Source organism: Macrotis lagotis, chromosome 1 (genome assembly GCF_037893015.1).
Source record: "Macrotis lagotis isolate mMagLag1 chromosome 1, bilby.v1.9.chrom.fasta, whole genome shotgun sequence".
NCBI lineage: Eukaryota > Metazoa > Chordata > Mammalia > Peramelemorphia > Peramelidae > Macrotis > Macrotis lagotis.
In genome coordinates, this window is record NC_133658.1 from 217835578 (window position 1) to 217849145 (window position 13568).

At 34.0% G+C, this 13568-nt stretch overlaps 1 protein-coding gene across 1 annotated transcript in view; it reads left to right on the forward strand.

Moving 5' to 3' along the window:
- The window catches only part of CPSF3 (cleavage and polyadenylation specific factor 3), a 53852-nt gene that overhangs the window by 27554 nt on the left and 12730 nt on the right, over positions 1–13568 (forward strand). The window contains 4 exon segments of the mRNA XM_074209635.1: positions 1126–1272; positions 9016–9168; positions 11979–12087; positions 13085–13183. Coding sequence (XP_074065736.1) covers positions 1126–1272; positions 9016–9168; positions 11979–12087; positions 13085–13183 — 508 coding nt within the window.

The window sequence follows — 13568 nt, forward strand, 5'->3', positions numbered from 1 at the left end:
TGACTGGAAGTTGTTTTTCTACTCTGTCATTTCCCACAAAATATATTTAGTTTATATAAATAAAAAATTTTCCTGAATTTCTAATTTTACCAAGTCTATCAAAAAATCCTAAAGTAAAAAAAAAAATTAAGTTTAAGAAATGTGTTTGACTTCTTTTTTAAGATAGAAATGATTAATTTTCAAAATTAACATCATAAAGGATGTTTAGATTTTTAGGTCACACTAAAAACCAAAAAAACCTTTTTTTATTCCTTAATGTACCTAAAGTTGTGGTAGTGACTTTATTTTTGAGCCCCCAAAACTGCTGGTTGATAAGTATAAGAGGAGAATGCTAATTTGCTCTCCTTTTTCTGGTCACAGGCATGACTTAGGGGGGAAAAATTAATTTGGTAAAGATTGTCTTTACTATTGTCCCACTCTGATATTTCTGTATATCCTTCCCACTCCCTCCTACTGATGCTTTTCTCTTTAGGTCTCCATTGCCATCCATTTGCTTTAATATACCATTGTTACCAACTGTGACCTCACCCAGGCCTGCTGCACCATCTAAAACATTGCATATTTCAAAATCTGCAAAACTTACCCACTGTATTAAAACTTCCATAAGTATTGATAGTGACAGTTAAAAGAAATACAATCTGAACTCTAATTCATTTTTGTATAAATAGCTAGTAATTTTTTCTTAACATTTAAATTTTGAAAATAATTTTTTAATACAAATTACTCTATTGAATAAGAATTCAGGTAGTGTAAAGGAGGAATATATTTTTAGTGAGGAAAGCCACTCTATACCCAGGTCTGACGCATCAGCTTCCCAGAAATATTCTTGCTTTCCATGCTTTATCCCTTTCTTTTTTTCCTGAACCCTAATTTTCCTTATCTCTAGTGACATCAGCAGAATAGGCCTTGTTTATTATTACTTGTAAATTAGAGACCAAACGCCTGCCTAGCTGAGAAAAATAACTATTCAGCATTTATTCATTTAGTCAAAGTATAATGTTCGCTGTGCAAGAAAATCCTAATGTTGGTACAAAGGTTTATAAAAAGGAAAATAATGTTATACTATTTATTTCCAAAAATAACTTTTGAATATATGTTATTTTCTGTCTTCCTTTTGTCTAATAGCATATCATGTCTGAACCTGAAGAGATTACTACCATGTCTGGACAGAAGCTGCCCCTGAAGATGTCTGTAGATTATATTTCTTTCTCAGCTCACACAGATTACCAACAAACTAGTGAATTTATTCGAGCTCTGAAGCCTCCCCATGTGGTTAGTAATTATTTTACTTGTGCCCAAATATTTTTTATAAATCACTAATCATAAGATAAGCCTGTAGTATAATTTATTGTGAGATAAAAGATATTTTATAGAATAGTATTTAAGAGATCTAAGATTTAGATACCATCAAATTTATTCTCTGTAAGCTTAGTTTATTTAGCATTATCTAAAAATATTAGTACTTCACTCAATCAATCAATCAACAAGAACTTATTCAACACTAGTACTGTGCCACTCACTGATAGGTACTCAGTGTACACTGACAAAAGATGAAATGATTCACTACTCTTTGGGGAGATAATATGTATATTGTTTAAGTAAGTACAGAATAAATACAAAGTAATTATCACATAGTTAAGTACAAGTTATTGATAGGGAGGGAAGTGATTTTTGAATTGCCTTGGAAGAATTACAGACATTCTGTGAGGTAGAGTGGGAGGGAGTGCTATAGTTGGAAGAGTGCAAGTGCAGAAACTATGAAGATGGGATTTGGAATGCTATGTTTGAGGGAACAGATAGAAGTATATTTAGCCAGGGCTATAGAATATGGGGAGAAGCATAATATACAATTAGAATTGAAAGATAGTTTGAGGAGCAGCTAGGTGGCGCCAGCGCTGGAGTCAGGAGGACCTGAGTTCAAATGTAGCTTCAGATACTTAATTATTTTTTTTAGGTTTTTTTTTTTGTAAGGCAGACGGGGTTAAGTGGCTTGCCCGAGGTCACACAGCTAGGTAATTAAGTGTCTGAGACCGGATTTGAACCCAGGTACTCCTGACTCCAGGGCCGGTGCTCTATCCACTACACCACCTAGCCGCCCCCAGATACTTAATAATTATCCAGGTCTGTAACCTTGGGCTAGTCACTTAACCCCATTGTCTTGCCCCCAAAACACCCTAAAAAAAAAGTTCGAAAGATAGTTTGGGAACAAGTTGCAAAGGATGTTAAAAAATAAAACAGGGAATTTATATTTAGGCAAAAGAAATTACTGTAGTATATTGAGTGAGAGTGTGAAAGGATCAGATCATATCAGAAAACCGTATTTTCAATTTGTGAGTGATGATCAGAATGGGGAAGCACTTGAGGCAGAGAGAGACCAATCCAGGTGACCTTTCCCGTAATTGGGCAAAAAAGAACTGTGAGTCTGAACTAAGTAACTGTATAAGTAAAGGAAAAAAGTTGGATACAGGAGTTTTTTGAAGATTAAAGTGGTAAGATTTGGCATTTGATTGGGTATGTGGCATGAGAGAATGAAAAGTCAGTGCTAATACTGAAGTTACGAATTTAGAGTTTGAGAGAATGTTGATGCCTTTACTAGAAATGAGTTCCCTCCACAAAAATGGGCACGTTAAATAGAAAGGAATATAATAATTTTAATTTTGTACATGTTGAGTTTGAGTTATCTCTAGAATATACAGCCTGAAAGGTGTAGTAGACAAATTTGTGATAGAATACTGAATGAAGCTCAAAGGAAAGACTAGGGTCAGATATATAAACATTAGGCATCAGCCACATAATGATAATTAAACCTTTGTGGGCTAAAGAGATCATGAAAGGGCAGCTAGGTGGATAGAGCACCAGTCCTGTAGTCAGGAGGACCTGAGTTCAAATCGGGTCTCAGACATATAATAATTACCTAGCTGTGTGACCTTGGGCAAGTCACTTAACCTCACTGCCTTGTAAAAACTAAAAAAAAATACAGATCATGAAAAATGAATATATACAAGAAAAGAGGACCCAGGACAGAGTGTCTAGGGCCATAGACAGTGAAATGGTATTATAAGGTAAAGGGGATGATGATTGAGAGAGAAAACTGAAAAGGAATGGTCAAATAGGTAGAAGGGGACTCAAGAAAAAGCACTGTCACCAATTTACAGAAAAGGAAGAGACTAAGGGGAGAGGGTTTTCAGCAATGTCATAGAGTAAAAGAAGGATGAAGGAGTGAGAAAAGACCATCATATATGACAGTTAAGAGAGAATAGTTTTTGTGATAGTTTGAACTGAATGATGAGATTGAAAGCCAGATTGCAAAGTGTTGAGGAATGATTGGAAGAAAATAAATATAGACCTCTTTTTCTAGAAATTTGGTTGGAAAAGAGAAGAAAAACATAAGATGATAGCTTGTGAGGATAGTAGTCTTTAAAACCCCCTAATGAGGGGTTCTTAAGAAAGTTTGAAGACTTCTTTGAATTGTGTTTTGTTTAGGGTTGTTTTTTTTTTTTTTTTGCAAGGCAAACGGGGTTAAGTGGCTTGCCCAAGGCCACACAGCTAGGTAATTATTAAGTGTCTGAGACCAGATTTGAACCTAGGTACTCCTGACTCCAAGGCAGGTGCTTTATCCATTACGCCACCTACCCGCCCCTTGAATTGTGTGTTGATATGTGCAAGCATATTTTATGGATGAGTACATTGAGACATGGAGCAAGGTTATTCAACTATTCAATCCCAGGTCTTAATTTATAGGACTTGAAACTAGAAAGGAACCTAGAAATCATTTAGTCTGACCTCTTCTTACTGATGAAGAAGCAGAATACCAGAGTTTAAATGAATTAAGATCTTTCATTTTTATTTCTACTGTATACAAATACATTTTTCCAGTTTATACTACATCCCTAAATTTTTACTACTACTAGAAGTGTCCTTAGAGGTCATCTAGTCCAAGTCCCAGAGTAGGTAAATTACTTAATCATTAGGGTCACATAGTAAGTGACAGAATCAGAATTTGTTCCTATGACTCCCAAGTCCATTGCTCTTTTCAGTAAACCATATTGTCCTTATACCATTCTCCCTATACCATTTCTTCCAGCAAATGATTCCTGTTAAAAATTCTTACTCCCAGTAAAAAAAGAAAAGAAAATTCCCAAAGAAGGAGGAAATGAAAATTTTCTATATTACCTATATTGCCAAAAGAAATCTCATACAATGAAAACACAAAGAAGAACATATGTAAACCAACAAACTTGTCTGTTGTGACTATAATGAATAATATAATAGTGTTATCAGGAAGATAACTATAGCTCTTAATTCCTCTCCAAGAATGCAAAAAAAGTAGCAAGTCCAGATAAGATCCATAATTATTTTTAAATTTTTATTTATTTAAGGAAGTGGGATTTGAGTGACTTGCCCAAAGTCACACAGCTAGGCAATTATTAAGTGTCTGAGGCCACATTTGAACTCAGGTCCTCTTGACTCCAGGATCAGTGCTCTATCTGTTGTGCCACCTAGCTGCCCCAAGATTCATAATTATTAAACTAAATGCTTCACAGAGAATTAATAGCAAAGTACGTTACTAGCTTTTTCTATCTCTACAGAAGCCATCACTACTTATTATCAAAAAGTAAATCTATCAGGATGACCCTTAAGAATATAAGCCATGGGGTGGCTAGGTGGCATAGTGGATAAAGCACCAGCCCTGGAGTCAGGAGTGCCTGAGTTCAAATCTGGTCTCAGATACTTAATAATTACCTAGCTGTGTGGCCTTGGGCAAGTCACTTAACCCCGTTTGCCTTGCAAAAATCTAAAAAAAAAGAACATAAGCCAAATATATATTTGTAGACCTTATAGAGTCCCCCAAATCTTCAGGTTACTTAAGCCATTATTAAGGGCATATGAAAAAGTGCCAGGGATTATAATGAGCAAATCACTGATCTGGTGATTATTGGATTAGCTACCCAAAAGCATTGTGACATTTTCACCTCCTTACTAATATCACAGTCTTTGACTCAAAACTCCACTCATTATTTAGTCATATACTACTTATATATAAAAACTGCAAGGAAAGTAAAAATGCTACAATAGTCATTGTCCACGTGAACACATTTTCTATATTTAAGATTCTGACATCAAAATATTTTCGAAAAATTGATATGAAACATGACATCTTCTAGGGAGACAGTTTCAACTTAGTGTGATTCTAATTTATCCTTAAACCTCTTTACTATTGTGTAGAACTAAATGTCATCTACATAATATTAATTAAGATTAATATGCTTTTGTCTATACACTTTTAACCTATATCAAATTGCTTGCCTTCTCAATGAAGGGGTGAGGGGTAGGGGTACGATAGAATTTGAAACTAAACGTTTTATTTTTTATTTATGTTTTGGGGGTTTTTTGCAATGGAATGAGGTTAAATGACTTGCCCAAGGTTACACAGCTTATACTAGTAGGTCCTCCTGATTCTAGGATTGGTACTCTATCTGCTGCACCACCCAGCTGCCCCTGAAATTCAAAATTTAAAAAAAAAAGTGTTGAAAATTGATTTTAAGTATAATAAATAGGAATAAAAAAAATTGAACTGGAGAAGGAAATTGCAAATTATTCCAGTTTTTCTGCCAAGAAACTTCCCCAAAGTTAGACATGACTGAAAATGACTGAAAATGACTCAACAACAATATTGGCAAAAAAGGCGGTCTGATATGGGAAGAATAGTGGGAAGAAAGATCAAGTTGTCAAGGTTAGTGGTTCAAAGAAAAATCACCTTTCTGTGTTTTAGCTTCCTCATGGGTAAAAAAAGATGGAGGTTGATGGCTTGTAAATTCCCTTCCAGATCTAGATCTGTAATACCTAAATTTAACCAACTAGGAACTTACAGAATTTAAATAAATTCTACTATAAAATGACTTTTGCCGAAATAAAAAAAGAGATATAAGTAAATGGTGTGTGAGAAAGTTCCTGGAGAAGTAAAGAAAACCTTGGGTTCCAGAGGAGACTCAGAGCTACCTGCTCTGTGATAAAACTATTTTTGCAAACTGAGAGGACATTCTTACCATAGACATTACTTCATTTTAGTTGAGGTAATTATGAAGGTCCTCCTATTTTATGAAATTTTATGAAAACATTTCATATTTTCTTTGTGTTGCTGGGTAAATTTCAGTGAATAGACTGTACCCTTAAAAGCCCAGCCTAAGGGGGGGGGTGTGGACACTATATGTTTTTGCTTGACTGTACTTTGCATGTAGCTCTCTGACTCTTGCCATTTCTGGTGTGAGATTTTTGAGTCTGCCCTTTCTCGTGAAAGCAAATAAACCAAAAACTTTCTTTTGTTCAGACTCGGTCTCTGAAGATTGTATTTAGTGTATTTCTATCATGCACAGTGGGAAGATACTTAATACGCATTGTTATTCTGTACATCTGTAGTAAAAATATGCTGAGACTACTTTCAAATAATCTATATATCTAACTTCACTGTTTGAGTACTGGATTAATAGAAAAGTTTATTAGTGTAATAGATTAGATAAGTAAAATTCAGAAGCAGGAGTTTTGTCTTTGATAAATTCAAATATACATTAAAATAATAGATAAAGATTGCTCAACAAGAAATGCAGGGAAAATTAATAATCACAAAAAAGTTTTGAAACAGTATTTCATGTGCCACAATTTATTCAAAATGGATGTTAAAAATAAAGTTTCAACAATAAAAAGAGGACAAGAAAAGACATTACACTTAAGATTGGTGAATTCCTGTCCTGCCATGGCATAGAGATGTTATACAAGACCAAATTACAAGAAAAATAACTTTGAAAGGCTTAAGAATTCTAATCAATATAGTGATCAATCAGGAGTCTAGAGTGTCAGTCTTGAAGCATACTACCTACCAATTGACAAGCCAATCAAGGTGCTTTTTTTCTGACATGATCATTTTGTTTAACTACACATTAATTATAAGGGATTTGTTCCATATACAACTACCCTTTGGGTTGGAAAGACAAGGAAACAGGAAGGTAAAATAAAAAAAAACACTGGAAGATCTTTTAGAAAAATGAACATGAGATACCGTCTTCATCATTTCTCTTTTGTTTGAATATTGTTTTATTTTTTCAATTTTATGTAAAGATAGTTTTCAACATTCATCTTTTTGAGTTCCACATTTCTCTACCCCTCTTTCTTCCTTTCCCTTCCCCATGACAGCAAATAATCTGATATAGGTTGTACATGTACAGTCATGTTTAACATATTTCCATATTACTCATGTTGTTAAAGAAGAATCAGAATTGGAGGGGGGCGGGGATCCATGAGAAAAGGGAAAAAAGGGTGGTTGGTGGCGTAGTGGATAGAACACCTGCCCTGGAGTTAGGAGGACCTGAATTTAAATTCAGCCTCAGATACTTAATAGTTACCTAGCTGTCTGGCCTTGGGCAAGCCACTTAGCCCATTGCCTTGCAAAAAACCTAAAATTAAAAAAAAAAATAAGACAAGTTCTAAAAAGTAAAAATAGTATGCTTTGATCTGCATTCAGACCCTGGTTTTTTTCCCTCTGGTTGTGGATGGCATTTTCTATCACAAGTCTTTTAGAATTTTTATTTATTTATTTGTTTGTTTTAGGATTTTGCAAGGCAAATGGGGTTAAGTGGCTTGCCCAAGGCCACACAGCTATGTAATTATTATGTGTCTGAGGCCGGATTTGAACTCAGGTACTCCTGACTCCAGGGCTGGTGCTCTGTCCACTGTGCTACCTAGCCGCCCCACTAGAATTGTCCTTAATCACTGAACTGCTGAGAGGAGCATCAGTTGATCATCCCAGAATGTTGCTGTTAATGGATTCACTGTTCTGTTTCTATTCACTTCACTCAGCTTCAGTTCATGCAAGTCTTTCCAGACTTTTTTGATGTTCACCTTCTGATGGTTTCTTACAGAACAATAATGCTCTACATTTATATGTCATAATTTGTTCTTCCCCAATTGATGAACATCCCCTCGTTTTCCCCAAGCTGCTATAAATATTTTGTGTTCTTTCCCCCACATCATTTTTCCCCTAAATCACTTCTTAAAGCATAATAGTATTCTTTTACATTCATATATCATAATTTTTTCCATTCCCCATTTAATGGGCACCCCCTCAGTTTCCACTTCTTTGCTATCACAAAAAGAAGTATTTTTTGTACATCCTTTGTTAGTTTGTTTCACTTAAGACCTCTCTCCCTTCATCTGTCTTCTTTATTCAAAACTCAATCTGACTTTATACATATTCTACATGTGTGTATGTATATTACACATGTATTCCTATTATATTGTGCTACAACAATGATCCAGGGGATGGTTTCAGAGAAACCTGGAAGACTTATTTGAACTGATACTGGTTAAAGTTAGCAGAACTTGGACAACTTTGAAAGACTTAAGAACAGAGATCAATTCAGTGACTAAGCACAGTTCAATTGTGAAACATGCTACCCATCTCCTGAAAGAGAAGTGATAAACTCTAGAATGTAGATTGAGACATAATTTTGAACATTGATTCTTTGTGTGTGTGTGTATGCTTGATCTTTGACTGCACATGTTTGTAATAGGAATTTTGTTATTCTTTCTTAGTGTGGATGTGTGGTGGGGGAGATGATGAAGGAGGTAGAACAGAATTTATCTGGAAAAAATAAATGAAATGTACAGAAGGAAAATGATGACTTAAAGAATCACAAACAAGTAGATTAACTTTAAGTTATGTGTTGCATTTATTTTTTTTTTAAAAGCAAGCTATATACATAGTAGATTTTTCAGTTTCATATAATCTGTCTGGAAATACCCATTCTATTTGACATTTACTTTAGAAACAGTTTAGTTAAAAAACAAAAGATAAACTTCTGTCTTCTAATGAAATTTGAAATAGTAAGCCCAATTTTTTTATTGATATTTTAGTTATTTCTCTAATTCATACTAGTTCATTAGATGAATAATGAAGATATTTGTTCAAGTTTTAGTTGAATAAATGAAGATTCTTTAATGGGTAATATTTTTTCCATTTAGATCCTAGTGCATGGAGAGCAGAATGAAATGGCAAGATTGAAAGCAGCATTGATAAGAGAATATGAAGACAACGATGAAGTTCACATAGAAGTTCACAATCCTCGGAATACTGAAGCAGTAACGTTAAATTTCCGGGGAGAAAAATTAGCCAAGGTATGAGATTAGCATTTTTTTTTTTAATTTATTTTCCAATTACATGCAAAGACATTTTGCAAGTTCCAAATTTTTCTGCCACTGGACTGGACTCCCCTTCCTCCCCCCAAAAATTCGATATAGGTTATACATGTATAATCACGTTCCTTATTAGTCATATTATGAAAAAAGAATTAGAACTAAGGTGGAAAAAATGAGAAATAAAGAAAAGAATATAAAGTTTTTTAAAATGCACATAGTATGCTTTGCTCTATATTCAGATTCCATAGTTTTTTCTCTGGATGTGGATAGCATTTTCCTTAACAGATTTCTCAGGACTGCCCTTACTTATTCAACTTTTGAGAGGAGCTTTATCCATCATAGTTGATCATCTCACAATGTTTCTCTTAATGTATACAATGTTCTCCTGGTTCTGCTCACTTCATTCAGTGTGTGTTCCTGCAGATATTTCTTTGATTTTTTTTTTTTGGCAAGACAATGGGTTTAAGTGACTTGTCCAAGATCACAAAACCAAACATTAAGTGACTGAGATCAGATTTGAACTTAGGTCCTTCCTGACTCCAGGGCCATCTCTGGTTTAAAAAAGATTGTATTAATGGTTCCTTTTAGCTTTAAATATATGATCTTTTTCATTTTGTTGCTGATTAGTAATTCTCATATATAGAAATATATTCTTATTCTTCATGGTTTAAATTTTTAAGTGTAGCACTTAATGACTATTCAGTTCTTACTACTGCTAGTCAGTGTTTAATTTAAATTATTGCTTTACTCTTTCTTAATTTTATGTTTCATTAACCTGGGGCAGCTAAGTAGTGCGCCGTACCACTAAGTAGAGCATTGGTCCTGGAGTCAGGAGGACCCGAGTCAAATCTGGCCCCAGACACTTAATAATTACAATTACCTAGCTATGTGACCTGGACAAATCACTTAACCCCATTGCCTCAAATTACCTCAAATAAATAATATGGAAAAAACAAACAAGTTTATTAACCCTTTCCAAGCCACACTTCTTCATTTCTAAAAGTGCAAAGATAAAGTCTTCACATATATGGATATACTCAGTACCAGTTAGAACCAAGTACTGTGATAGCAAAGCTTCAGATAATTGCCTATCACTGCTTTCTTTTTTCCCCTCTTCTTTTACTTGTTTTTTTGGGGGGAAGGGAGAATGTACTAATCAATTTTGAACTTTAAAACAACAATAATTTCTTAGGAATGTTTTTTAAGATTGTAGAGTCATTTATGAAGGTTTATTCATTTGAGTTTAAAGTTTTTAATTAGTTAACAATGCTCTGAAGGTTAAAAAGTAAAATATTCATGGCTTTAAGGGCCACAGGAAATTTATCTTCAGTCAGCATCTTTTATAAAAATCTCTTCAGCTGAGGAAAAAACTGTTAATGATTTGCCTGACATTATAGATGGCAGTCATCTATGTTTATATTGATTTTAGCTTGACAACGTTTTTTTTTTTCATATAGTGAATCAGGCAAGGATGAATCAGCTAATGAATATTTTTTAAAATGTTCTTGTTGCTAGTGCCTTAGAACATCAAAAGATTTATTCATAAGTAGTGCAATATTGAGTGAATATTTCCCATACTTGCTTCCACTACAGGGTATATACTCTTCTACAAAATAAGTTATAGATTATACCCCTCAATGGAAAAGACCCAATCCAAGGCCTGTCATTAGAAAATTTTTATTTTTGAAAAATTACACAAATTTTCTTGAAAGTCTAGAACTATTTGCCTAAAAGGTCAGCATAGTAGAGAAGTTAAACTCTAGCTCAAAGTATACAGTTAAAATGATTTGTTAAACTAATAATCCTTTCCTAAATGAAATAAAATACTTTTAATTATTAAAAATAAAAACCAGCAACAATAAATTTAAATATTCCCTGAATATTTTATTTGGTTTTGATTATAAAGATATGCTCTATCTGCTATGGATCGCTTTCAATCATTACCTCTCTAACTTTCTCTTTCATCCAATAAAAGTACTATAATTTATAACAAATTATTTTTGTCAAACACAGCAAATACTTATTTTGGTTATATAAAGGGCTATAGAAAACCAGCCAACAATCTTTAATAAAAAATAAATGAATTTTAAAAAAGAAAACCAGTCAACGTAATATATTGTTGAATCTGTGAATTGGTCTGGCCATTCCAAGAAAAATAGTTGGTGCTGTGGACAAAAAAATGACAATGATGTGTACCCTTTGATCTAGTTATACAGCTGTTAGACTTTTATACCTTCCCTTTGTGTGACTGTGTGTGTGTGTGTGTAAGGCAATGGGGTTAAGTGACTTGCCTAAGGTCACTTATATGTCTGAGGTCAAATTTGAACTCAGTTCCTCCTAACTCCAGGGCCAGTGCTCTATCCACTGCACCACCTAGCTTCCCTGAGTTAGACACTTTTTTTTTTTTTTAGATCTTTGCAAGGCAAATGGGGTTAAGTGGCTTGCCCAAGGCCACACAGCTAGGTAATTATTAAGTGTCTGAGACCGGATTTGAACCCAGGTACTCCTGACTCCAGGGCCGGTGCTTTATCCACTACATCACCTAGCCGCCCCTGAGTTAGACACTTCTTAAGCATTCTGGATGTGTTAAGTCTTCCTGGTACCTTCTTTTTGTGTCTTAGTAAGCATGATGCTACTCTAATTTTATAACTTCATAATGTATTTTGTATTCTTGGTATAGTATATTATTTTCATGGTAAAAATGCCTTGAAATCAAGATTTTTAGTCTGAGTATTTGAAGATTGTTTGCCTAGATTCCCTTCCAATTATTATTTTCTTCCTAAAAATAGGTTATGGGCTTCTTAGCAGATAAGAAACCTGAACAAGGACAGCGTGTCTCAGGAATTCTGGTTAAAAGAAACTTTAATTATCATATTCTTTCACCTTGTGACCTCTCCAGTAAGTACTTATTAAATGGCCTGTTTTATTTTAAATATACTGACCTTCAATTAATTATAGTATATATTTAATATATTATCATATAATTTCTTTATTATATATTAAAATATGATTGTATTTCACTGTAATTTGTCCTTAAATTAAAAATATAAATCAGAATAAAATAAGTATGAAAAATTAAAAGGGTTCATAGTATCAGGATTTTTAGCCCAAAAGGATAACTATGTGGTTCTAGCTCTTTTATTTTATAAATGAACAAATCTGCAGCACAAAGAGATAAGTGATTTGACTATGGACACACCAATTATATGACCAGTTTCTAAATTTTATCTTTACAATTCCCTGATTTAATTATAAATATGTTCTATAAGATGACTAACTGCTATCTTTTCAGTCCCCTTCTTTTCTCTGACAGTGAAACTGGTGGTTTCCCAAATTTGAATGCCATTATAAGGGAATAGTGACTGGTGAGAGGGAGACCTATGGACACACACTATATGGATTAAAAGAATGAAAGAACAGTTCCAAAATGTAGAGAATGTAGAGGGTGATGTTTTCAAAAGATCCAACAGAAACCTTTTTTTTTTCCACCTATCAGTTGTATGACTTAGGGCATTCCTTCAAAAAACATTTATTTAACCAGACACCTGTTCTAGGCGTTAGACATTCATTTCAAGTTCAGTGATATAACAAGGAGGCCAATTTGCCTGGAATGTGAAGTCAAACTAGAAAGATGTGTACAGGTTCAAGCAAGGCTGCCAGTCAGTGTTGGTCATCTCTGCATTGAGTTGTTTCCTCTAGTTATTATCCAAGGCATCATAGATTAGAGAATGTGTTTGTGGGGTATACATAAATCAGAACTATTCTTGTTCTTAGAGTGAAATTAATATTTGTTTTTTAGCCTTTATTTCTCTTAGGTTAATAAATCTAATTGTAAAGTCTGTACTGTGGGAATAATGTGAAATTTTAAAATTGTTATCTTTTTTTGTTGTTTCAGATTATACAGATTTAGCAATGAGCACTGTCAAACAGATTCAAGCAATTCCCTACACTGGTCCTTTTAGTTTGCTATTTTATCAGCTACAGAAACTGACAGGTGAATGTGGAAATTTGTTCTCATTATTTTATATGTGAGATACCTAGAATTATAGGAAACTATATTTTAGTCTTGAGGATTGTTGATTTCATTGTTACTTCAATGCAGTGAATGTTTACTGAAGGCCTTCTTGATGCTATATACTTTAAAGCTAGGTTCTGAATGTTCAAAGGACCAGTGTCCATCTTCAAGGAGTTAGCATTCTACTGAGAGGACAGTATGAAGATAAATAAGAATATTCTTGGGCAGCTTGCCCAGGGTCACATTGCTAGTTTTTGCCAGACCAAGTCTCTCTGAATCCAGTTTTCTATCTACCACCTCACCTCTTTTTCTGATAATGCAAAGTTAATCAGCAAGCATTGTTACGTGCCTATATCTATATTAA